General features: G+C 35.1%; 4 protein-coding genes across 5 annotated transcripts; 3 read left to right on the top strand and 1 right to left on the bottom strand.

Annotated features, from left to right (window-relative positions):
• The first annotated feature begins 200 nt into the window (after positions 1 to 200).
• LOC126706842 (serine/threonine-protein phosphatase 7 long form homolog) lies at positions 201 to 2,530 on the top strand. Its single transcript, XM_050406401.1, has 3 exons — positions 201 to 332; positions 1,547 to 1,637; positions 1,745 to 2,530. Exons 1-3 carry the CDS (start codon positions 280 to 282, stop codon positions 2,513 to 2,515), a joined length of 915 nt encoding a protein of 304 aa, XP_050262358.1. The 5' UTR covers positions 201 to 279; the 3' UTR covers positions 2,516 to 2,530.
• An 89-nt stretch (positions 2,531 to 2,619) lies between these two features.
• Positions 2,620 to 4,197, top strand: LOC126700768 (serine/threonine-protein phosphatase 7 long form homolog). Its single transcript, XM_050398959.1, has 4 exons — positions 2,620 to 2,694; positions 2,831 to 3,232; positions 3,325 to 3,981; positions 4,083 to 4,197. The coding sequence occupies exons 1-4, from the start codon at positions 2,620 to 2,622 to the stop codon at positions 4,158 to 4,160; spliced, it is 1,212 nt and encodes a 403-aa protein (XP_050254916.1). The 3' UTR covers positions 4,161 to 4,197.
• Positions 4,198 to 9,191: 4,994 nt separating this feature from the next.
• LOC126714066 (uncharacterized) lies at positions 9,192 to 14,533 on the top strand. Its single transcript, XM_050414057.1, has 5 exons — positions 9,192 to 10,021; positions 11,304 to 11,362; positions 11,496 to 11,624; positions 12,218 to 12,353; positions 13,935 to 14,533. The coding sequence occupies exons 1-5, from the start codon at positions 9,323 to 9,325 to the stop codon at positions 14,259 to 14,261; spliced, it is 1,350 nt and encodes a 449-aa protein (XP_050270014.1). The 5' UTR covers positions 9,192 to 9,322; the 3' UTR covers positions 14,262 to 14,533.
• Positions 14,534 to 15,501: 968 nt separating this feature from the next.
• On the bottom strand, positions 15,502 to 23,668 carry LOC126714067 (THO complex subunit 4D-like). Of its 2 annotated transcripts, none has more exons than XM_050414058.1 (7): positions 23,329 to 23,668; positions 22,082 to 22,321; positions 21,085 to 21,228; positions 20,928 to 20,996; positions 18,739 to 18,926; positions 16,624 to 16,674; positions 15,502 to 15,959 (listed from the first exon to the last, which is right to left on the bottom strand). In XM_050414058.1, the coding sequence occupies exons 2-7, from the start codon at positions 22,274 to 22,276 to the stop codon at positions 15,752 to 15,754; spliced, it is 855 nt and encodes a 284-aa protein (XP_050270015.1). In that variant the 5' UTR covers positions 22,277 to 22,321; positions 23,329 to 23,668; the 3' UTR covers positions 15,502 to 15,751. The 2 variants fall into 2 exon arrangements, with proteins under 2 accessions (XP_050270015.1, XP_050270016.1); XM_050414059.1 differs by having other exon boundaries at positions 15,925 to 16,035.
• Between the last annotated feature and the right edge of the window lie 2,895 nt (positions 23,669 to 26,563).

Raw genomic sequence — 26,563 nt, 5'->3', positions numbered from 1 at the left:
GTGAACTCGACTTCCAGGTCCAGTAAAAAAAATATTACCACTCCAGGATTTTAGTACTTTAGGCGCAAAAAAAAAAAAAAAAAAAAAAAACACCAGGAAGTCGAGTTTACTGTACTCGACTTCCCTGTTGCAGTAAAAACGTTATATGTAAGTCGAGTACCTTATACTCGTCTTTCAGGTTAGGTTTAAAGTTTATAATCAGGGTAAAAAGGGGAATCCGACTTTGCTATAATCGACTTCACTTGCCTACTCTCTTCGATAAACGTCTCTCTCTCTCCGATGTCTCTCTCCGGTGTCCCTTTCCGTCCATCATTTTCCAACTCAACCAGCAGGTTTGTTCTCTCTCTGCCTCTCTAAATGCGATTTCTTTCTCTTTATATTGGCTGAAATGAAATGGGTTTTGATTTGCTTTTTAGGTTTAGTGATTTGGAGAATTGGGTTTCATTTGTTTGTTTTTCTTTCTCTTCATTTGTTCGTTCTCTCTCCATCATTTTATTTTATTTTTTTGTTTCGGGCATTGCTCCTGTTGCTGAAGCTAGCAGGTAATTCCTCAATAATTTTATGACCTTCAGAGCTAACCTTTACAGAAAGGTACATATGAAATTTGTCTAACTTTTGTTCATGATTTAGAAAATAATATTATTAATATACATATAGTTCTTGATCACAACCAAATTATATAAAGTTAAATCACGGTATGCTTTTTTTTTTAATGTGCATTTTAAAGTTGCTTATGAACTTTTGGATGTTTGTTTGGTAGTGGGATTAGATTTGAAATATGTTTCCATTTTCTTCTGAATGTAAATAATATTTACTCAATTTGGTATTGCTTATTTTTCAATGTCATACCCTCTGAGAATGTTAGCACTTTGCTTAGTTTATTAGTTGAATGCTAGTGGAAATGGTCTTTAAACTTTGGCATTTGCTTGGTCTCAATGTAAACCAATGAATTTTTAAACTGTTTTTTGTTTCATTCACACTTGGGTACCATCTATAAAAGGCAAAAGAGTAGGGTGAGTGGAGAGAAACTTTTAAACAAATTCTAGTGTATATTATTGTCTGTTAGCATGGTTTCTTAGATTTGTCGTTAGTTAATTAGTTTTGGATGATGGCAATTCCCTTTTGAGATATTTTTCTGCCCAAACTATCAGTCATGTTTAGTATATGATATCATTTTGGCTTTTACCTATTTTTTTTCTTAACTTTTTCGTGCTTAGGCCAAAGCATATTTGCTTGCGTTTTTGTATCTTGAAGTGGCCTCTGATTAGATTCCTGCCTTTGCATAATTACATTGGGGACTCTAAAACCCTTGAGCCATATGCCTTTACCAGTGTGATCTCATGCTTTTAGTTGTCTATTAGTTATCATTTGATAATATGCAAGTTTCTGTTACCACTCTCTCAATACTCCATAATGAAAAATAATTTCTTGAGAGTTTTATAGGGTTGTCTCTTTTTTGGTTTTTGCTTAAATTGTTTCCTTATGTCAAGGACTACATGAAAATGAAATTGAAAAATGAAGTTTGGTGACCATGTTACATTTGCAGCATGACGATAGATCCTGGACCCATTAATGATAGTGTATTGACGGAACAAGTTAAACATCGATCTGAGTTACTGTGGAACCCTGGGGGACAGGTAATTGCATGAGTTTTCTTGTACTATGCATTCATGTCACAACTCTAATTAGCCATAAATACTAAATATTTGCATAAGATTTTTATCTATTGTTATAATATTTGCAGGATCCTCCTGGCATACTAGATTGTCGAAGTCGCCATGAAGAATTGGCACTTCGAGTTCCTATGGTAGATGATCGTGTCCTTGCCATTGTGAGGTTGTTTGGTCTAGAGGGTCTGCACTTGGTCCCATCCATACAGCTTGACCATGCATTGATCACTGCATTTGTAGAGCAATGGCGCCCAGAGACCCATACATTCCACCTACCACATGGTGAAATGACGATCACATTGCAAGATGTGGAAGTTATCATGGGGTTGCCCATCGAGGGTGAGGCAATGGTTGGGCTCAGTAAAAGAACTTGGACAGATGTGTGTGCTGAAATGCTTGGAATTCAAATTCCAAATGGCCCTCAAATTGTGCTAAAAGGTCAAAGGATTTTGATACCCGCACTTGTTGAAAGAATCAGACAACCACTGCCTCTGGATGCCAATGAGATTCAAGTTCATCAATACGCTCGCTGCTATATCCTAGCCCTACTAGGGAATATGGTATTTATTGACAAGTCCGGAGATAGGGTCCATCTCATGTGGTTAGAGTTCATGCAGAACCTTCGTAATCCACGCAAATATAGTTGGGGTAGTGCAGCCTTATCCTGGTTGTACAGACAGTTGTGCAATGCAACCGACAAAAAGGCAAAGCAGATTGGAGGACCATTGATTTTGGTCCAATTGTGGATATATATCAGGTTTCCACATATGTCCCCACAGATGGTGCCCCAACCTGAGGGTGTTTATGGTCCACCACTACCACCAATTCCTCTTGCTATGAAGTAAGTATATATTGCATAATTAGTGTGCTATCATGTATTATGCCACATTTTTATACATAAACGACTAATGACCATGTGATGTTACCTGCTTGTAGGTGGGCAGGGGCGATGACTACAAAGAATGCTCCCACGCATGTGCTTTCCGCATATCGCAATCAAATTGCTACAACACGACCCAACCAGGTATAATACTTATATTTATATGTCCATAACATCTTATGTCCTTCAAAAAGTCTTTCATTGCCCACTATTGTGCTATTTGTATGCAAATTATGGGAAAATTTTTGAATGTGGTTGCTTTACTTGGTGGCTTTTGTAGGTTAAGTGGGAGCCATATGGACATGACTTAAGCCACCTTCCTCCTAGTTTTTGCATTGAAGGAAGTAGCGTATGGAGGTCGACCGTTCCACTTATATGTTTTTGGCTTGTAGAGTTCCACCTACCCGATCGTGTCCTACGACAGTTTGGGCTACAACAGGAACAACCCAGAGATGCTAATACCAATCGCGATTTGCACAAAATAGATGCGAGGGGCAAGGTAGAGAAAAATTGGTCGATGATACATGCAGTCCATATTCAGAAGTGGAATGATCGTGACGAGTACGTTTGTAATGCACTCCGGATGGAGGGGGTGATGTCACGTCATCATCCATATATGGTGTGGTATCGTAGGATCACTCGACTGTATATCGACCGTGCTAGCGCTAAGATGGAAATTTTGGTAATGTGCATAAACTTATGTTGTTTAATAATTTTGGAAATTTTGATGTTATGTATGTGTCATACTTAATAATGTTGGTGATTTAATGACAGCTTGCAATCCAACTGGCTATCCTCAACTGGTTTAGTGAAGAATCTTACGAATACAAGTTCATTAAGAAGGCCCTTGAGGAGGTGGATGAGGTTGATCGTATTGATGTGCCAGTCAATGACGAAGTAGCAAACCATACTGAAATACCAGATATAGGGCCCAGTACGAGCTCAGTTGCTCCAGTGACATGTCATCAACCTGCCCCCACCCCTCCTTTGGCCACTGAGACCCCTGTTCCACCCGTGTCCACCCCTCAGGGCACAACCGGGCCTCCCATGCCACCCATCCCTCCCATTGACATTGGATCTCCCTCGCGTTTTACCCATACTGAATTCGAGTCCTTCCCACACACCACCACCGTTGACCACAACTCACCCATGGCCCCGTCCTATAGCTCCCCCCAGACAGTTATACCCACCCCTAGCCTTCAAACACCCCATGTTGAGTTCATGTCTACCAGCCCAAGTCATACACAATCACCTCATACTTCCTCTACCTTGATACATGTTCCACAAGCCACGCATCCACATGATAGTGACATTGAGCAGGGGCAACGTGACCAAGTTGAGCAGCCACAGGATGCAAATGCTCATGCTGCACCCAAACAGAAATCGACTCGCACCATCCAACCAAGGAGATGCGGCACAGGTTCCCATCTGGTATTCCAAGTGCTTTACTTTGATTTTAGTTTCATAAATTTTTTGGGTTTCTTTGTGCAAGAATTGTTTGTAAAAGCTTAAAAATATAACATTATGAGCAGGTAACTGAGCATGTTCCGGCCAAGCAGTACACTAGACGCAACCAGAAAAAAAGTAAACGCGGGGAGGGTGCAGCCTAATATGTTAAAATCCTATAAGGGCTGTTGCAGTCTTATTGTAAGTATGAACTAATTTCCTTTGAAGGGTTTGTACTTTAATTATTGTTGGTCACTTGATTGGTCTGTTTGGTCACTTGATTTGTTAACAGTTTTAATTCTTCTTGAGAGGGATAAGGAAATCAAATTGCTCTCTAGGAATTATTTAAACATATTTAACTATTGCAGAGTATAAGAAGATACTCTTGGAAATACTCTTGGAAATTCTGGCTTTACCTGATTAATTTTTTCATTCAACTTGTGCATTAGACTTTGGGGTACTGATCTGTTAAGTTTGTGTGAACAGTAAGTTTATAAGCAATATAATGCATTGGGATTATGTGACAGTTAGAATGCCTAGAAGCCAATAATGTTTTCTTGTGGATTATGTGACAGTTAGAATGACAAATTCATAAATTTGTGGATTAAGTGACAGTCATCTTATACTCTTTTGGTTAAACTTTTTACAGGTTAATGCTAATGGACAATTTTGTGGGGTAGCTGAAATGCAAATTACTGGCAGCAATAGCTTTTTGTTTCGCATCCCATATCTTGTAGTACGATATATTGTGCTTAAACCTTTCCTTCATTAGCTTTTGGAGATCCTTTATTTTGCTGGTGTGATCTGCATATACATATGTATGAAGTTCTTTGGCAAGAAAATTGGAATCCATCATTCTGCCATCTTTGTTCACCCCAACTGATGGACAAGTGTGAGGACCGTCGTATACTGTGACGGACCACCACCGTTAAGCTTCCGTTGCGGGAATGCTCGAACTTTCCATGCACATGACTCATTGGAGCACTTCACACACAATCTTTGCTGGTTGGACCACTCAGTTATATAATTCTTGTTGTTGTCCATAGAGTAAACTATTAATGCTTGTCTCACCGCCTCTTTATTAGGGAAAATCAATCCTTTGCTAAAAATCATTCCCTGCACCCAACTTGATAAAAATGGTATCTCAACATTTGAAGGATCAACTATATTATCCCAAGTGTTTGCATGGAATGATGGGCCATGAGCTTCATATGTAAGGACTGCAGGCTGCAAACCTATACCATCGCCTATAGCATCATCATCATGATCATCCACGACATCATCACGGACATTGTCAACATTTTCATAGTTTATAGTATTCTCGTGAAAGTCATCTCTCCCAATCATCTCTTCGTACTCATCTCTACCATGATCAACATCATCTTCGTCTTCGTCTTCCCTCCCTAGATTTTGAATACATTCTTGTTGATAACTAGATCCACAAACCTCCATTGGAGTTGCTGTCTCTTGGTATGGTGGTGTATAGCCTCCAACTGTGGTGCACAGGGTAAGAGCAGGATAATTATCCGTCTGTAATGATTGGAATTCTTCCCTGCCACCACCCTCCAAAGTTGTTTGTTGCACATCTTTACTGCCAACTTCTATACGAGGCTCCACACTTATATACAACTCGGCAGCTTTTAATTGGGGTGTAGAGTTTATCCGGTCAAGCATAATCTTAACATGCTTGTCTCCTTTTATTTCAATAGGCGTGAAGACAATACGGTCATTGAACACTGCATGAGGAGCACGATATATAATTTTTATGTCATGCAACCGACGGTCCAAATCCAGCTCTTTCATAATTTTCTTTTTCAACTTTTTCAAATTGATCTCCCGCCCTTTTTTTAGCTGAATAATCTCTATCTTTTTACCAGGCCCTTCATATGTCACTCCATAAGTCACATCACTGCAGGGCTCCCCACCATAATATAGATAAAAATCAATCGAACTCATTACAAGCCTATAAGTCAAATAAGTTTACTAAAAGTTAGTGACGAATATAACATTGTATAGTCCACAAAACAATTTTAAACAAATTTTTAAACTCAAACAAATTTGTACATGGTTGCTAACCTTAAAAAATTAAAATTCCTTACACCTTACAACTAACAAACTATTACACATTACAACACATTGCAAAAAAATAACATGTTACCAATTAAAAAATTTGTACATGTTACACATTGCAACTAACAATCCATTACAAAGCATAAATAACAAATGCAAAAAACAATAATAATAATGATAATGAATTACAATTACAAACAACACATTACTCATCAACAATATAAAAATGGTATGTGTATATATATTTATATATATATATATATATATAACTACCAAATGAAAAAGTGAGTATATATATTAGCCAAGTCTAACCAAAAAAAAAAAATTTAAAATGATTTGAACATTACAACAAACAAACCATTACACATTACAAATAAATAACATTAACACATTAAAAAATTTGTACATGTTACACATTGCAACTAACAACCCATTACAAAGCACAAATAACAAATGCAAAAAACAATAATAATAATGATAATAAATTACTATTACAAACAACACATTACTCATCAACAATATAAAAGTGATGTGTATATATATATATATATATATATATCTACCAAATGTAAAATATTTGAATATATATAGCCAGGTCTAACAAAAAAAAAAAATTAAAAAGGTTTGAATAGTTACCTTTGAAGAAGAAGAAGAAGAAGAAAAGCTTTAATTTGTAGAATGATCAATGTGATTTGTAGTAGAAGAAGAAAAGCTTTTTAATTTGTAGATGTGTGAAAGGTGTTTTGACGTGGGAGAGAGCTGTGAGAGAAGTGAGAGTTTAAGTGGAAAAATGAGAGTTGAGAGTATAAGTAATCTGAGATGGGGGTTGTTGTAAAATTTATTGGAACTCGAGTTTGCTAGACTCGAGTTCCATTTAAATAAATTTTTACCGTGCTCACATAATTGAGCTAGGTGGGGTTGGTGTGGGGGGGGGGGGGGGGGGGATTTACTGGAAGTCGAGTTTACTGTGCTCGACTTTAATGGAAGCCGAGTTCCCTATACTCGACTTTCAATTCCTACAATGTCATGGTAAGTCTGTGTACAGTACCTGGAAGTCGAGTACAGTAGACTCGAGTTCCAAGGAAGTCAAGTACAGTAAACTCGACTTCCTGGTGTTCTTTTTTTTTTTTTTTTTTTTTTGCGACTTCCTGGAGTGGTAATATTTTTTTTACTGGACCTGGAAGTCGAGTTCACTATACTCGACTTCCTGGCACCTTTTTTTTTCATTTTTTTATTCCACGTCAGCTTTAAGTATTTGCGGGAGGGTCACTGTATTGGCTGGAAGTCGAGTTTGATATAATCGACTTTCAAAAACAGTCTATCTAACTAAATAAGTTTGAGCGCGTGCTGTCCGGCGAAATTTTTTCAGAATTTGCACTGTTTGGAAAATTTTGCCTAAATGCAATGATAAAGAGTTTTCAGATTTGAGAGATAAAGGTGTTTCTTATTTTTAGACTTTGAATCCAATTAATTCAATTAACTACTGATGTTTATTTTCTCATTATTATAATTATAAAAAATATATATATATTGTAATAGCATCAATTAACTATAATCCCTTTTTTGGACCCAAAATCGCTTTTGCATAAGCATAAGGTGGATGCATTCTGTCTAAAGAAAAAGTTGCATAGCATTGGAATCACAGGCAGCTCACCTGCTCTTGTTTCTTCTTTCGCTCTCATTATCAATAGAAAGAAAAAAAATATATTATAAAATGAGCAAGGCAAAAGTAGTTTAGCCAGATGGCACATTCTCATTGTTAAAAAAGCTCTAGCATCTTGCTTTTATTCTCCCTTCCTCATTTTTCATCCAATTTATTTATTTGTGGAGTACAGCTAACGGAAGTGTTGGTAAAATATTGTATCATTCAATAAACTTTTTGAGTTTTTTACTATTAAAATTGCAAACAATTTTGAGGAAATTTAAAATAGTGTAAAAATTGGTATTAAAAAAAAATTAAGAATAATATTGTTGAATTCTTTAAAATAAAGGATTTTCTTTATAATAAAAAAAATTGGCAATGCTTTTGCCAAGCTCCTAAAAAAACTATTTTATTTTAATTAGCAATATGATTGTTGATTTCTTAAACAAAATTTAATTTTTTTTTAAAAAAAGATTGGCAATGTGATTGCTGAATTATTCAAAAATTAAAAAAAAAAAGTTAAAAAAGGACAATGAATTGCCGATTTCTAAAAGAAAGTGCACTTTTTAATTAAATTGTAAAATTGGTAATAGAATGACAAAAAATTGTGTGTACATACAGATTTTGTACTAAAATTAACAGCAAGAAATTGAATTACATGGCGAATGACAAATGTCCCTAGGCCTCTAGCTCTAGGGATTGAGATTTGTGACACCTCAAAACTCTTTAAATTGATAGCGTGACGTTGAAATTTATGACCTCTTGACTTACAATACGTCCTTGACTCGAATAGAAAAGAAATTCTTATGTCCTATTCTTATACTCTATCCATTACAAATTTTAACGCGTGTGTTTAATAATGTAGAGGTAGACTAATTTTTTCTATAAAAATTAAAAGAAAAAAAAAAGACGCACGCGAACGCGGTAGAACCTTCCCCAATAGAATCAGCTACTTTGATTTCGTCACATTTATTAACACACACACGCCTCCCTCCAACATCGTATATTACCAATTTCACGTGATGGATTCTTCCTTTTGTCTTTTTTATTATTATTAAATTTCTGTATCAGTGACTCAATAAAGACTAATCAACCCACACATTTATTTATAACTAATTATCGTTAATTATTATTGTACACACTTAATTATATACGTGTTTTGAAAATATTATTTTTTTAAAAAAATTCAATTAATACTTAAAGTACATTAATTTAAAAATGATTTCTTTTAATTTTTTATTAAAAAAATTAACTAACACTTTTGATAATTTTTATGGACATAATTTAAATACAAAGCTGATTGTAATCTAAAACTACGATCTTAGTTAATAAAATAAATATATTAACATATTCCACGTAATGCAGAGATATACAGTTGTCAAAGGTCGTAGAAACTAGAAACACAACGACAACGCATATGCCTCTTTTCACGTAGACACAAACCAGAAAAGCAATAAGCCAGCAAAGCCGAGAAACCAAACATATAAGTTCTAATAAGCAAAAGCCAGCACCTACTACCACTATTATTATTATTATAGAGTGTTAAAGTAATTAACCAAAAATTCAATCATTTCAGATTGATTCAGTTTCAGACACTCCGAAACCAAAAACGACATGTCGTTCTCGTGTGGGCTAGAGTGCGTGGTGTTAATAGGTTGTTCGCGGTGGGCGTGGAAGCGGTGCACATACATAGGCTCAGACGACAGCGCCACGTGGCCGACAGCAACGCCAGACGAGTTCGACCCCATCCCACGTATCTGTCGCATAATCCTCGCCGTCTACGAATCGGACCTCCGAAACCCGCAGTGGGCGCCCTCGGGCGGGTACAGGCTCAACCCGGACTGGGTCATCAAGCGGGTCACCTACGAGCAAACCCAGGGGCAGGCGCCGCCGTACCTGATCTACTGCGATCAAGAGCACCGCCAGATCGTGCTGGCGATTCGCGGCCTCAACTTGGTGAAGGAGAGCGATTACAAGACCCTCTTGGATAATCGGCTGGGGAAGCAAATGTTTGACGGCGGCTACGTACACCACGGCCTTTTGAAGTCGGCGGTGTGGCTGTTGAATGAGGAGTCGGAGACTTTGAAGCGGCTTTGGGTGGAGAATGGGTCGGAGTATGAGATGGTTTTTGCGGGTCACTCGCTCGGGTCAGGTGTGGCGGCGCTGTTGACGGTGATCGTCGTCAACCACCGGGACAGGTTGGGTGGGGTTCCCAGGGAGATGATTCGGTGCTATTCGGTGGCGCCGGCGAGGTGTATGTCTCTCAATTTGGCCGTCAAGTACGCTGATGTCATTTACTCTGTTGTCTTGCAGGTGAACTTTTGGTAACTGTTTTTTGCCTACCTTGTGTTTGTTTTGGCTTATGAATAGTAAATAATAGAAATGTTGTTGATGGGATGGGAATTAGGATGGGATTTTTTGTTGTGGCTTTGAAAATTTGTTTACAGGGTATTGTTTGTTTCATCCGTCAGAAATGGCACGTCGGTAATATTTTCACAATATTTTTCCAACAAATCTTAAATGGTAAATTATTATTGGTTGTTATTGTTGTGGCAAAAAAAGTAACTTAGTGTTAGGTTCAAAGTTGAACTAATAACAATTAATCACCTATGATTTGTTACAAAAATGTTGTGTACGTAGCACATCTCTTTATTTATATGGTTGATTGAAGTGGCTATTTTTCTGGAGGTTGTGTGAAAAACTAGAAAAGTGTAATGTCCACAAAAATTTTATAACAAATTATAAATGGTTAATTGTTATCGGTTCTAATTTAAATTTATTGCTGAAATTACTTTTTTGCCCTATCAATAACAATCTGTAACAACCTGCCACTTAAAATTTGTTGGGAAAGTGTTATGAAAATATTATGAACATAGTATTTCTCAAAAAATTACAACTATACTGGAAATGTTGGTTTTTTTAGTTACTATTTTCAAATCAATTAAATTGCAATCTATGCCCTTAAAATTTGGGGTAATTGTAATTTTATCCATTAAAATTTCAAAATTTGGATGTGTATCCCTAACTTACTATATCATTTCCTTTGTCTATGCACTGTGGCAAGGAATTCGTTAAGCGTTACCTTAAATTTAACTCAAAATGACATAATTTTATATATGGGATCAAAATTGCCCAAAACTTTAGTAGTGTAAATTGCAATTTATTCGTTTAAATCTAAGCTATCATTTTGATATTGCAGTTTTAAGCTTCTTCTTTATTTATTTTCTATATGAAGCTCTCATCATTTCTAGAAAATGAGTCTTCCATATGCAAACATTTGGGTAAATGACTTCCATTTCCTATTACTCAGAGTTTTGTAACTTAATTGCACAGTTTGTTCTCCTTTATTAGTAGAACCCCCTCCCCCCATTGTACTATCAAATTATCAATAAATAAATAAAAACCTTGCATTTCCTACTAATTTTGGCTTCAAATTTTATAATTACGGTTGGTTGTTATTTGGTTTGAAAGTGTGTGGTGTTCATTTTGATTATTTTGCATGAAGCTGCATGTTCCTCATAAGTAATTTGATTTAGTAGAATCAGACTCTTGAATTGGACTGAAAGCGTCTTGTTAAGAATTTATTCTTGTCCAGGATGATTTCTTACCGAGAACACCCACCCCCTTGGAAGATATATTCAAGTCAGTCTTTTGGTTAGTATTCTTCTCTCAATATTTCAAATTAATGGTTAAAATCCTGCCTTAAAAATTTTACAATGCAATTCACCACCTGTGTACTTTTAGTGGAGTACTCATCTCTTAAACCAAGCATTAATGCTTTGGACAGCTTGCCGTGTTTGTTATTTCTGGTTTGCTTGAGGGATACCTTCATACCAGAAAATAAAAAGCTTGGGGATCCAAGAAGACTTTACGCACCTGGAAGAATGTATCATATTGTAGAGAGAAAATTTTGCAGGTACCGACAAATTCAAACTATGCGTTATTTTAGGGATATTGTATAATTTTCAATTTATTCTTTGTGATGTGAAGGAATAGTTATTTGCATGCCATAGACTAAGTAATGACTGTCATGAGAGTTATGATTGAAAGATATTCCTGAGAATTGCACTCAAACCTCCCATATTCATAATTTCTATGGAAGGCTTAGTGCCATATTCAGGGTGTTTTTTTTATCCTTTATAAAGTAATCAATAAATAAGTAATGTTCAATGGTTTGTTGAGTCAAGTCTTGCACAAATTGTTGTCTCTTACATCTTATCAAAACAAAATTGTTTGCTCTTACATATAACGGTTATGACTATTCACAGATGAAACAAAGTTTTATTTTTTTTTTAAATTGCTTTCTTTTTTATCCTTTCGTTTGTGTGTCAAGGAAAACCTTCCTATTATATTTTATAGATTTTAGCTGATGAGCACAATTTTATATTTTGCAAAAATGCATATTAAACTACTGTAAGGTTATCTTTTCTTAGAGGACTATAGTGGTAGGTTGCTGGCAACACCGTTGCTGATCCTAGACTGAGTTCCTGATTTCTTGGTACATTGCAGATGTGGGAGGTTTCCTCCAGAGGTCAGAACGGCAATTCCTGTTGATGGGAGATTTGAACATATTGTCTTGTCATGTAATGCAACATCAGATCATGGAATTGTTTGGATAGAAAGGGAAGCAGAAAAGGCGCTACAAGTAAGTAGGAAGTAGCCATCAACCTTCTACAACTCTTTGTTTATCTTTTTCTTCATCATTTATTCTAAATGAAGTTTTTCTCTGATATTATTTACCATCAAAACTAAAAAATGATTGAATGCATGTATCAAATCTTTCCATGATCTTGAAATTTCTATCAGAGTCAGGGTGAAAAAATATAGTAAAATAATTCATTCAAAACATCTTCTCTGCATTTATCTAGGTCAATGACTGATGTTGACATTCTCTATGGAAGGATATAAAATAATCTCTTTTACTTACTGTTTACATCAACATGATCCATGGACTAACTGGTGATGCATAAAATAAGGAATAAATCCGTTCAGAGGTTCATATCAACAAGGGATGTAATGTAGAGATTTATGGATATAATCCATGAGATGGATGCAGATGTAGTGTCAATATCTGATGGCCGGGTATATGGTTCAATTTTTGGAGTCCAACTTTTTGTGCCTTTACATCTTTGGGTTTGATGTGTTTTGCGGGTCAACCCCCCCCCCCCCCCTTTTCTCTCTTCCCCAACCTTCTTCCTCCCCCAGGTGGGCTTCCTCCTCTTCCCCCCCCCCCACCCCCCCAAACAAAAAGAAAATTAATTGGGTGGATGATAAAGTCTTGTGTTTAATACTGCGTGCATGTGTTATCTTCCCAATCCAAAATAATTATTTTGTTGTGTTTTCAATAGATTCTATTTCCAAGTTAATGATTAGATGTTTATTTTTTCCTAGTTAACAATTAGATGCTAGTAAGTTAGCATGAAGTGAACTTCAGCTACATGTGAGTAGGGCATCATCAGTAGTTAGCATGTTTTTAGATATTTCTCATATTTAGTGGGTTCAAGACCTGCTGGATGCATGTGTAACTTACCAATAAAAAAAGAATAAATAGAATTTGTGAATGCTAATTTAATATATCATTTTTACTAAACATATTTTACTTGTGGAAAAAAAAAAGAAAAAAAAAGAAAAAGGCATTTCTCATTCTTTTTGTATGTTCTATGTTTGACACCAAAATATCCTTCTAATATTTCTTGGGTTAACACAAATATATCTTGAACTCTCATTTAAGTCAATTAATAAATTTGAACAAATGAAAAATTAAGAAACTTGATCAGCAGTGTGTATGATTGGGTGCCTTGGGGCTGATGAGATTTTCTTCCTATGTTCTGTATTAATTTTGGCCATGGAAGTAACCAAGGAATTGTGGCAAATATCACCAATTCATAAAACTGCTAATCAATGGGTTTCTTGTCCATCCAATAGAGATATTCAGCAAATTTAAGATATACCAGAAGAATGTGAAATAACTTCCCAATTGATTTTGTAGTGACGCTGTATCAGTTTAGTGTAATATATTCCGTGATAGATGTTTCCTGCATTCCACCAGATATATGCATGTCAAACTGTATTCTATCAACTTCTGCTGGACATGTTATACATCTCCCAGATGATATACTGTAGCTTCTGTTGCCTTTTATTTGACAGTCTCGCTTGCCATTGGACTTTTAGTGTTTCAGTTGTCTGTTGGATAAATTCCTATTCTTACTTCACTCTCTTCCTTCAGAGAATGAGGGAAAGCAGTTCTGAGACCCCAACAACTCCTCCGAAGGTACAGAAACTCGAGAGGCTGCAGACTATTGAAATAGAACACAAAAATGCACTGGAAAGAGCTGTCAGTTTGAATATACCCCATGCTGTGATCAACCCTGAGGAGGTACCCTCTCATGAGAACGGACCAGAGCCTTCAGCGAGTCATAGTGAGGATGCCTTGGAAACAAAGTCAGTGCCCATCAGTGGAACAAGTAACTGGGATGAAGTGGTTGAAAAGCTTTTCAACAAGGATGAGTCAGGAGAACTACATCTAAAGAGCGAAGCAAAAGCTCTAAAATAGCAGCAATTATTCTTTTCGCCATTTTTGTTTCCTCATTGTTGTAAGTTTGAGGTTAGGAGTGTTGGTATTTGTTTTTTGGTTCTTCTCTTACACATTTGTACATCTTGTAGAAAGAATTATCATGATTACATACCCCATTTTCACCAGCCACAAAGGGAAATACCATTTTAGGAAAGAAAGGAAAAGAGATACCCTAAGAAATATTTTAGCGGGCTTGTTGCCTAGAGTTTTTTGTACTGTTTTGATGTTTTATAAATATTGGATTGACACCACATTTTTTCCAGGCATTTGAAACTCTCTTTGATGTTTTATAAATATTGGATTGACACCACATATTTTCCAAGCATTTAAAACTCTCTCAGCCTTGAGGAATTAAACCAATTTACCCTTTGACTTAGGTTAAGTGGCTCCGAAGGCATTTTAGCAGTTCAGATCCTTGCTACTACTGCTAGCCCTAGGTGGTCGACCCCAAACATTTATATTGGCAATCGAAGGGTAGAATTGAGATTAGCACTAGGACCCATTGAGATTATGGCTCAATGGGGGTTTGGGACGTGGTATTTTCATGTGAGAATGGTTGTATCAGTATGAGTATGGCTCTATATATGGACGTTTGCCAAACATCACCAGAGGGCAAAGCATCCAAAATGCCCAGAACCCATCGAGAGTAGCGATACTATAACAATAATAAGAGACAACCAAGATCTGTTGTAATGATTTATTCACCCCCCCCCCCCCCCCCCCTTCCCCCCTTCCTCAGTATAACATGGCCCACCCAACAAGAACAACCTTAGGGAAAGCATAGCCTCTGCATGAACCTTGCTCTTCTTAGGGACCTGGTGAAAGATCCTTAACGGAGATTAAAGCCAAAAATATTTATGAAAACAAAGTTTTGTCAGTACAGAATGAGAACAAAACCATTGCATCTCCGGCCGCTTTCTTTCTTTCTAGAAAATTTTCCTCTCGGAAAGACATTCTTTCAACTCATTATGTATCAATTCAATTGACCAACCTCATAGTATTATGACTATAAACATACGTTAGATCCAACAAATGAAGCTACTAAATACTAAATATTCAATTCAGACATGACATGACATGACAATGGTTTCTGACTTCACCCTGCATCCATTATCAGGAAAGTAAAGCTGGCTCAAGTACCATTAGCAAATAACATCCTAAAATTCCATCATTTACAGCAAATAAATAATATACAAGTAATTAATAACACATGCAGACAGATAAATGGCAAACGAGTTATATATAAATTTGTGAAGAAAACCAAGACTAGAGAATGAAGAATCATCCAGCAGCTTCATTTACGCTACACATATCCTGTGATGAAAACTCACCGCATGCTCTATCTAAGCATTAAGCCGAAAACAGACACAAGTCACCAACAAAATAACCAAATTTGTACAACTGACAGCTAAAATTGACTACTAGTAATATATTTAATTCCACAGAACAGTTCTTCGGCTTGAAAACTCTCAAATGTGCTTAGCTCCAGCATGATAGTTATCCAGGTCATCATTAAGTTCATCCACAGACATCTCAACTGCTTGATTCTTTTCACGACCCCGACCCTGGCCCTGGCCCTGGACCTGGCCCCTACCTCGTCCTTGACCTTGACCTTGACCTCGGCCCCGACCCCGACCCCGTGCACGGCCACCCCTTGCACCCCCACGTCGGCTTTGACTACAAGAAGTTCCAGAAATATGTAAAAGTCAGTTGCAAGTGACTAAACCAAATGCTGAAAAATGGCGGCCAATAACTGTAATGCCAAGAAATGCAAAGACATGGAAAATGAAACCAAATTCAAATGTTATTCCATGACAGGAATCTCAATGGTGAATATTTTCTTTTATGCAGTTTGGCATAACAGAACTTCCACCTTGCACACACAAATAGGATCTAAGTTTACTTAAGTTCTAATCTTCATACCAACAAGAAGACAAAGTCCAACTAGAAAATGACATCCAAAATTCCACACTGTAGAACAGCTTTCACAATCTCTTTTTCAGATATGACTAAAAATAAATTACCACAAAAGTATCTGGTAGAAACTGTTCAAGCAAGCATCCACCGGGATGCTGATGAGGAATATACCATTGGACCCATTTAACTGCTCAACAAGGTCCCATATCCTAAATGTAATGTAATGAAACTGTTTCAAAAATTAAAAAAGCTTAAACCAGGCTTGAGAGCCAGTTTGAACTTTGAGATCAGCCAAACATAGGTAAAACGTGGCTTATGACACTTATTCCAATTTGCACAATGTAAACAAAACATAAGGTACACTAGACGGACTTTAAATAAATAATAATTAGGTACAGAATGGTCAATTAAGTCAGAGATTTACCCAGAGCCACGCTTAACTGCAGCAGAGCCTTCAATTGGACCCACCCTAGGCCTGCATAAATTGAAGCTTCAGTAAACAACTTGCAACAGTCTTAGTAAATAAAATAAATATGAAAAAATAACTGTAGACTCTAGTTTTATAGCTTTGCAAATATTTATCCATCATGGCTGACTTGACAAGAATAGCACATCAAGTGCAAATCACCCATGTGCGCACAATACAACATGAACACAACCTTTTTGTGTATTAATATGGGGGTGGGGGTATGAAACCAAAGTAGATCTGTTTAAACTAATTCAGAATTCTTTCAAAAAAATTGCCTCAGTTTTATACCAAAATGATCACCAGACTGCAAGCACTATTTATATCTAAAATGAAAATATTTTCAAGAGCCAATGAGCTCTAGCTCCAAATGGCACTCCTCCCACAGGAATGCGTGGAAGGTGAGGTCATGAGTTCAAAACCCACCGGGTAGGTGTAACTCACCAATCGCACACACATAGCAAATCATTGAATATTTGATAACCCTACACAGTTAAAACTTAAAATTACTTGGGGGGGAAAAAGGATAAAAAAAGATATTTTAAGAAAAATGTCTAAATGGGAGATTCATGGCTATAAAATGTAAATCCAAGCATTAAAGAAACATTATTGAAACAAATTATCCACAGATAATTCTAAGAAACCGTCCAACAAGAAAATGCAAATAGACATAAAACTTATTGACATCATGTCTAATTCGAATCATTTAATAGATTCAACCACAATATGAACTCATCAAACTTAGGAAAAATTACATCGCTGCAGGTTTCACCAAGCCAAAAATTCAAGCAGACCCTAAAACCTTTAACAAACAGATGGAAATGTATTTAGCACACTGGTGATCATACAATTTCCATGGTTTTAAAAACCGGTACAGTGAAAGAACCGGAAAAGAGACTGATTATCGGTTTTTTGGTCCGACCGGTGGTCCAACCGGTGACGTCATAAATAATTTAATTAATAATTTTTTAAATTATATAAATAAATAATGATGAATATATTCTATTTTTATAATGTTAATAATTTTTCACAACTTATATAATAAATATCATTTAAATATTAAAGGTAACTTACTATAGTTGTTCACAAATATGGTTAAAACTTTAAAAGAGGCACATACAGGCTAACACAGATTGTCAGATACGGCTACAAGACTTTCTAGGCTTCACCGAAAATGAAAAAGGGATAATGAATAAATAAATAAATAAATAAACCCACCCCAGCCATTACTAACCATTAACACCCACCCACTTTTTGACTTTTATGACATGCATTTACTTCTCCCAAGTCCCAAGACTCACAGCCTTTCCAGCCTTTCCACTTTTCTAATACAAATCCATCTGAATCCAAATGCCCATAAGGCCATAAGTCCTCTCCTTCGTCTCTCTCTCTAATCTATCTCTCCTTCTCACCTTTTCTGCCAAGCCCGTCCATCACTCCATCTCTCTGCAACATATCTTTTTTTCCTTTTTTTTTTTTGGTAATCACTCTCTGCAACATATCAATTAGCAATAGTTCAAACTTCAAACCAAAATACCTTCCTCCACCCTTCTCATGTTGCCTCTCTTAGACTCTTGCCTCCTCCCCAAATTTTATTTTACCCACAGATTTGAAAGTTTCATTCACCAACTCTTATTTATAATAGATCTAAGATTCTCAAAATAAGGAAGAAAAATCGTTCATTCCCATCATTCACAGCAACAAGGTAACTGCTGCATCAATGAGAGAGGCCGAATGGGGAAGAAATCAAGAGAAACAAAGTCATTTTCTTTGTATTTTGCAAAACCGGTTCAACCATACCGGTTTCCGGTTTTACGGTTGAACCGGCCGGTTTTTACTATTTATCGGTTTTTAAATTATTTTCGGTTTTCTGTCATAACCGGACCGGATTGAAGGCCGGTTCCCGGTTGAACCAGTCGGACCGACCAGTCCAGTCCGGTCCGGTTTTTAAAACTATGACAATTTCAATCATTTAACTCTTCTGTCATTTTGTCATTTTTAACTCCAACCAAAAAATAAATAAATAACTCTCCTCATTTGTATTCAAGCATAGAGAGGGATATGATCACATACGTCATAACAACTGTCCTCTTCCTCCTTCCATTTACTCCAGTAACATTCACTCGAGCTGAAACAGGCACATCTGAATTGGCACCAACAATTTCAATCCTCATGGGCCTTCCATCCAAGAGAACATTATTATACCGCTTAAGAGCCGCAAAGGCATCACTTCTTCTGGTATACACAACTTCAGCTGAACCCTGTAACCAAGTACCACAGATTACACTTTACTCACTGGAGTATAACCACCAAAGTATGATATCAAGCTAACAAATTCTACATTAATCAACCACAGAACAGAAGAAAATAATAATAATAATATATGACAAATCAACAAAATAAAAACACCAAAGCTGCATTCCATAAACAACAATCCAACTTTATGCCAGTTCATCACAGCTGATAAATATATAGCATGTAACTATGAATGGCATTGCAAAACACATAAGCACAAGAAAGCATTTGTATACCAACAACAATGACAAATGGCAGTAAACATATCAAAAATGCCATAGTAAAGCTAATCCAACAGGCCATATACTATAGAAATTAAAAAGAACTATACATCTATGATACTGAGGACACATTATGCATGTACTTGGAAGGACCATTATAGTATGATAGCATACCAACTATTAGCTAAGTACCTCAGAATGTATCATGGTTCATGCTGATGACTTTTACAGTAAGGCATAACCTCATGAAACTCGTGTAATAGAATCATATAAAAATTGAAGGCATCAAAGAGGGAGCATCAATCATTCCAAATACTCAAATCAGACCAAGAGATAATAATGCCTAAAATGCAAATATGTGTGAAATGAGCCTTTGGGCATTGTATCGATTTTATTTTATTTTTTTTGGCAACCATGTGCATAACGAACCCGAAGACTCACACTTCCGCTAATTCAACTCAAATAACCTTTATAAAGAGTATGCTTTTGTAGGCTTTTGGAGTCTTCTGTGGTCTAATTGGATTAGAGGCCCTAATTTGGGAGAAATTATACAATCCTTTGGTGGACCATGTCACTTGTCCACCATTCCACTAAAAGACTCCCACTTGTTTAAAATTGCTAAGTAAGTAATCAGTTTCTGTTTAAAAAAAAATTTCTAACTCAGCAATTTTAAACAGGTGTGGACTTTTAATGGTATGGTGAACCACGTCACTTGTCCACCATGTGAACCTTATAATTTCTCCTAATTTGGAGACACAGATTTTAGAAACTTTGACTAGGAGAGAAAGATGAAGCCCACACATAAGAGGGTCTAAGACAACTAAATTCAGAGCCATTGAAAAAACTTCTCTAATTAAGTTAAAATATCAATACAATGCCCAAATTATTTCATATTCTTCTCCAATTCTTCCCTTCCCTACAAGATTCACTAAGGAACCAAGTTATTCATATATTTTCTAACAACGTTATACATTAAGACGATCAAATAAGATGAGCAAGGAAAAAAAAAAAAAAAAAAAAAAGCTTATACAGAAGGGGGCATCAATACTACTTCCATCAAAATAGGCACGAGAGCCAAATCTTTTAGATAATATTTTATCCAGTCACAACTTCCTTTGAACTAGCTGATGACAATGTAGAATGAAAATAATATTTTACGCATGCTTCTTTTTTAGAACTAGTTGATGACAATAAGCTTCTAAAAAGAGGTTCTCGTGAGAGAGTAACAATGTAATATAGAAGTAATTGATGACAATAAGCTAATTATTTTTTATTGGAAAGTTACACACACGCAATGGGACTTGAACCCACAGCCTCAACCTCCACCTAGCACTTATAAGGGGAGGAGCTTCCAGTTTATGACAATAAGTTTCTCATAGAGACATTAGCAACATTAATCACTTCTTATCATTTTTTTAAGGTCACACGAATATTCTAACCACACAAAAAATTGATTCCAAATGACTTTCCAATATTAGGTAACATGTGTCAAAATTATAAATTGATGGGTGATGCAATCCGCAAAATAGCCAAAAAGATGAATGCAAAGAGAATATCTATTTGCTAGGGAGTAAAGAGTAACTCTGCTTAAAATATTATATAATATATAAATTAATACACTATAGGCATTAAATATAGCCACTACAACGGAGTCAGATGATCTAGGAAGACATCAAACCTAACTTGAAAATAAAATTGGCATTAAAAAAATAATAGAAGTTACAAGTACTACACATAAATACTTACACTTTGGCGACCATTTTTGTCATAATGAACTGCATATCTTTTCAGGTCCCCAATCTCAGCAAAGAGTTCCTGAGTTGCACATTAAGCTTCAAGTGAACTTCAAGAAAAATCCTCTAAAAAAAGCACTTAAGATGAAAACATATGGCTTGAATCATACCCTTATATCTTCATTAGTCACTCCAGAATCCAAGTTGGAAACATATAACTTTGTGCCAATTTCTATCCCTGGTATCCCTGCAGCTCTAAGGCTCTCTTCAAACAAATCATGCTGCCATGGGAAATTCCTGGTTCTGCGGACAGACTGATGAAAGCACACAAAAAGATCCAGATAATGAAAAGGACACATCAGCTTATGACCAGATAATGCATAATTTCACCATTCTTCAAGATCATAGGAAATGAGCAAAATTCCCATAAAACATAAAAGAAACTGCTAAGAGAGTAGCATCGAGTCTTAGAAACATGCTCAAACAATCCATTAATCAGAAATCTGTAAATTAAGCTAATGAGTGGTAGATAGGAGTAAGGATTTGACCCACTGCATGTAAACCGGTGCAGAGATAAGACTGAGAGCTCCAGTTCTCAAGTTGAGCGAAGGAAGTTCCTTTGCAAAAACACCATGAACTGGATACGAACTGAAATCTTGCACCAAAGAATTCCCCACATTGCAAGAGGATCCATCACAGACTCCCGGTCAAAAGAACCAGTCATCAAACACTAAAGTGATTGGAACTATATAGTATGAGTTATAGATGTTTCTAGAATCAACCCCACTAATTGTTTAGTAGTTTTATGCTACTGGTGAGAGCTCCATGTCAAAATTTCACCTAAAGCAAGCTCCTTTGCTTACATTTCTAGGAAGTAGCTTTATAGCTTATTGACACCACCAAAAAGCTTCCGAATATAATGAACGTGATCTGTTGCAAAGCCCCCAAAGCATAACCCCAAAAACCCCACAAGTACATATAAATTGAAGAGATAATGGTACAAACGCAACCGCAGCGCAAGCACTTTAGTGGCTGAGTCATAATGAGCTTCTCCATGAATAATTGTTTTTGAGTCTAATTCTGAATTAGATGACCTCTTGTATTTGGATTGTTTAAGCATGTCAGATTCTCAAGCATATGTATAGACATCCACAGTTTTGAGCTTGCCTTAGCAATGTTGTATGGTGATGGCCGAGGATTCACTGCAAGAGGACCTCTACGAAATGCCCCAGGCATTCTTCCACCACCAGGGGCCCTGCCTGGTCCACGGCCACGGCGAACTCTACCTCGCCCTCTAACTCTCTCACGGGAACCTCTATTTTTAATAAGATCATCAAGTGACATATCCAATGCAGTAGCCATTAAATCAGTAGCCAAAGTATTAGTCTTCAAGAGAGAAATGTGAACCTGTAAAAGGAAAGAAATGAAGAATATTATAAATAATGTTACTATAAAAAAATTAGGCATGTGAGGGTTGAAGTTTAATATGTGTGTATACTGCCAAGACACGGAAAATGAAGGCAACAACATGAATCACTTCACTATTTCATTACATAAATCCAACATTAATTATTTGCACACCACGAATATTGAAGTTTCGATGAAATCATCACAGTAACAGATCAGCGTGAACTGGGCAGACCAATATTGTCACTGATTCACATGCCTGTTAAAGACTATTTATGACCCACCCACTTGGGTATGCATGTGTAAATATGACATCTGAACCAAGAACAGAGTGAAACAATTGGCGAAAGAACAAGTGTATCCCTTGGGATCTATCCCATGTTCAGTATTAACCACAGTAGATCATACATCCAAAACTATGACTCTATGGATGAAATCCCACCTATGTAGGATAGGTTATTCCAGTTTCTTAGTGAGTCCACCCCTCATTCCAGGTCAACTATCTCAACAAAACCTAATGAATATATCAAATTCTAAAACCAAAACATTACCATAGTCCAAACTGGTCCCATAAACGCACAATACACAGTTTAGTTACAAACAGAGTGTAATAAACCATTTAAAAACAAAAACCCAATACAATTTTTCCTCAGTTGAGTCCAATTTTACAAATTTTGGAAATCAAAACAACATTAAAAAAAAAAAAAAAAAAAAAGCATATTAAGATCCATATAACAGACAAAAAAGCAATTGAAAGATCTAAACTTATGCGTATGTAAATTATAACTAAAACCCAAAGAGACAACAAAAGCAGGTGTAGGTATATAAGAGAGAGAATCAGATCAAACATGTATTTTCTATTTTTGCTTACTTTGAGATTTGAATTCCAAGACTGAAACTTAAAATCCAGAACTCCAACAACAAAAACACACAAAAACCTCTCTATCTAACAGATCAGAAAGCTCGCACTAACAAATAAACAGAGAGAGAGAGAGAGTGGAAAGTACCTGAAGATTATCAGGTAGAAAGCGTGGACGAAGACGAAGAAAAAGTCAAGGAATTGTTAGGGTTTTAGAGAGAGAGAGAGAGAGGCCAAAGCGAGTGAGATTTGCAAAAGGGGGGATTTTTTTTTTTTTTTTTTTAGGGTTATGAAGGGGGCGGAGATGAGAGATCCATGAAGATGAAGATGAAGACGAAGACGAAGATGGTTTATATTTGTGTTGTGTGGGGTTTTTTTTTAGGGTTTCTTTACTTTCGCAGAAGGACACAGGAAAAGCAAAAGCAAAAGAGAGAGCTTTTTTTTATAGGATGAATGATGACTAGTATTAAACTTTTTGCTATATGAGACGCGCTTTACTTCCCACACGGGGTTTTCTATTTTCACTTCCTATATATAATTATAAATTTATAATAATCTCCTCTCTCTCCCTCTCACAATAATATTCACTTTTTTATCACTTCCATTCCATGACTATTCCTTTTTATTTTGGCTAAATTAATATTTTTCTTAAAATACATATTTATAACCCTATTCCTTCTTTTTGTTTGTGTCTGTACGTTTGTTTATAAAAAAAAATATTATATATTACCAGTCCACTTATTTTGTTAAAATTAAAAAAAGTTTGTTGAAAGTATTATAAATAAAGGTAAATGTTAGTTGAAATAGTGCAGTGAGACCATAAATAATACTAAAAATAAACTGAATAGTAAAATAAGTTGGCAAAAAATAAGCTAGCCAAAAAGACACTACATGTATGTTTGGCATGGATGAAATTTGCCAGCTTATTATACTATTTAGCTTATTTTTGCTATTATTCATAGGTTCATTGCACTTTTTGGTATTATTCATTAGTCTCACTATACTATTTCAGTTAACTTTTACCTTTACCTACAGTACTTTCAACAAAAAATTTTCAATTTCAACAAAATTAGCGGATCCCAACAGACCCTACATATTAAATATATCCCACTCCATACATTAATTAACTAATTAAACTTTCAAAACTCCTCTCGTAAATTTTTTTTTTTTTTAAATACTTTCAAAACTCCTTTCACATCAATTACTTATCTTGAAGTTTAGCAAATTAAGCTCACCAAGTTGAAATTCGTCACAACACCTTTTCAACAATTCCTCATTTAGGTTAATCCGTGATCATTTGCTTATAATTTAATAACATTAAAATATAATAGAACTTTAATAACATGTCATAAAAGTTAACATTTAAGCATTTTTTTTACGACATCTTACTTAATTTAAATCTGATTTGGGCTCATGAACTGTCAAATTTAAGAGAACTTCATTATCTACCATGGGCTCAAAATTATCTCAATTAGATGGTCAGATATTTTGGTCAAACTAAGGTTAGATATGGGTTAATTACAATCAAACATTTGAAAAATGTTTGGAATGGTTAATTTTGATATAAAAGTTTGAAATTTAACAATTGAGTGAATTTTTTACTTAGTTTGATAGCCGGTCAACTCAATCAAAGATTGATCAATAGGGGAATCCTAGTTATTTTGACCTCAAACATGAATATGGGGTAATCTGACATCCAATCGAGATAAATATCATAAATTTTAACATTCTTAACACTCCTTGATTTCCAAAGTCAAAATGGTAATTTTGTGATTTTTGTGTAAAATTTGAGATTTTGGCACGTAAAATGAGACAGATAAAATACTATATCGACAACTAGTATCCATATTTGCATTATTGTTAAGTGAGTTCGACCCATAATCACTTTATGTGAATAATGTAATGCTAATTTATGCCTCCTTTGTATTAACAATGTATTTTTTTTTAATCGATAAAACCTAACAATATGTAAAGAAAAGAAGATAAAAAATAAGGAAAGCATTACCGAAAGTATTTGTTATGCATTAGCATTAAAAAAAATATATAGTGTAAGTAAACGATTACTCTTTACCTATGATGAATGTAAGAAAGCCTCTTTGTGCAAAATATTTTTGTGTTAACATGAGAAATTTTTAGACAAAATTTAGATTATAGTGTTTCATGATTAAATTATGTATCATACAGGCATAATACTAATAATTTTAACTTAAAATTTATAACACAGCTTACACAATGCGCATGTAGACCACATGATAAAGTTCATAAAAGGAAGATTAAAAAGAAAGCCCACGTGAACTTGAAGTCTAGATGTTATGTCCATGGCTCAACAAAGAAAGCATGGGTTCAATCCACGGAGATGTAGTCTCTTTAACCTCTATTTAAGCCATATTATAAAGGTATGCTTGATAGACTGTAATAAGTATTGTAATGTAATAGTTATCCTTATGATTTAGCTATTTAGTAGTTTGGTTATGTTTTTCTTATAGTGAATAGTCATTCCTTATGAATAACTATTCTTTAAAATGAGGAATAACTATTTATTTCTAAAATTGATGTAATAACTATTTCTTAGCAGGTGTATTTTTTTTTTTTTTTTGAGACAATTCTTAGCAAGTGTATTTATTTCTACAATTAATATATTTCTACATAAACAAAAATTTCATATGCATATGTGGGTTTCAGTTAGCTCAACTGATAAAGTCTTTGATAGTTGTATAAAATATCTAGGATTCAATCCCTACCTACACCAAAAACTGATTGGTGTTTTGGTCTGATGATAAAGAGCTATCATCAAGAGCGGACGCCATGAGTTGAAACTCTCTCTCAAAAAAATTTCATATGCATATAATAATTATGAAAATAAAATTCATAAAAAAATAACTAATCTCTCTTTTAAATTAAAAAAAAATATATATATATATATATTATTTTTTAGGAAATATAATTATATGAGTAAAATATTTCATAAAATATATCTTAAGTTTGATTTGAAATACTTTCATTACATTATCTTTAGGGTTCTATTATTGTATTGTCACCAAACAAATAAATAGTAATAAGTATTATTGTAAGAGACAAAATTTTAAGCCAATTATAAAATGCCACATCAAAGTTTAGTGGCAAATTCTAAATTAATGTCATTAAATTAATTAAATTAGATAATGACATATGTCATCCAAATTGGCATCACATTGGCATATCAAAATTTGCCATGTGTCATTTGGCCCACAAGATACAGATAAATTTTCTATTCAAAATTTGTGGATAATTATCTTTATTAAAATAAATAAATAAATAAAATAAAGATAAATTTTCTATTCAAAATTGGTAGATAATTATCTTTATTAAATAAATTAAATAGAGATAATTATTTATCTTTGTTG

This window comes from Quercus robur, chromosome 2 (assembly GCF_932294415.1).
Source record: "Quercus robur chromosome 2, dhQueRobu3.1, whole genome shotgun sequence".
Lineage (NCBI taxonomy): Eukaryota > Viridiplantae > Streptophyta > Magnoliopsida > Fagales > Fagaceae > Quercus > Quercus robur.
This window is presented reverse-complemented; position numbering and strand designations above follow the sequence as displayed.

Excerpts from the sequence above, each read along its gene's own strand:
- LOC126706842 (XM_050406401.1), top strand. The coding sequence starts at position 280 with ATGTCTCTCTCCGGTGTCCCTTTCCGTCCATCATTTTCCAACTCAACC. Across the intron at positions 333-1,546 it reads TTTTCCAACTCAACCAGCAG|CATGACGATAGATCCTGGAC; the intron begins GTTTGTTCTCTC and ends TTACATTTGCAG. Across the intron at positions 1,638-1,744 it reads TGTGGAACCCTGGGGGACAG|GATCCTCCTGGCATACTAGA; the intron begins GTAATTGCATGA and ends TAATATTTGCAG.
- LOC126714066 (XM_050414057.1), top strand. The coding sequence starts at position 9,323 with ATGTCGTTCTCGTGTGGGCTAGAGTGCGTGGTGTTAATAGGTTGTTCG. Across the intron at positions 10,022-11,303 it reads TTTACTCTGTTGTCTTGCAG|GATGATTTCTTACCGAGAAC; the intron begins GTGAACTTTTGG and ends ATTCTTGTCCAG. Across the intron at positions 11,625-12,217 it reads GTAGAGAGAAAATTTTGCAG|ATGTGGGAGGTTTCCTCCAG; the intron begins GTACCGACAAAT and ends GGTACATTGCAG.
- LOC126714067 (XM_050414058.1), bottom strand. The coding sequence starts at position 22,276 with ATGGCTACTGCATTGGATATGTCACTTGATGATCTTATTAAAAATAGA. Across the intron at positions 21,229-22,081 it reads CACCATACAACATTGCTAAG|TCTGTCCGCAGAACCAGGAA; the intron begins GCAAGCTCAAAA and ends TGCTTTCATCAG. Across the intron at positions 15,960-16,623 it reads GCAGTTAAGCGTGGCTCTGG|TCAAAGCCGACGTGGGGGTG; the intron begins GTAAATCTCTGA and ends AACTTCTTGTAG.
- LOC126700768 (XM_050398959.1), top strand. The coding sequence starts at position 2,620 with ATGACTACAAAGAATGCTCCCACGCATGTGCTTTCCGCATATCGCAAT. Across the intron at positions 2,695-2,830 it reads CTACAACACGACCCAACCAG|GTTAAGTGGGAGCCATATGG; the intron begins GTATAATACTTA and ends TGGCTTTTGTAG. Across the intron at positions 3,982-4,082 it reads GCGGCACAGGTTCCCATCTG|GTAACTGAGCATGTTCCGGC; the intron begins GTATTCCAAGTG and ends CATTATGAGCAG.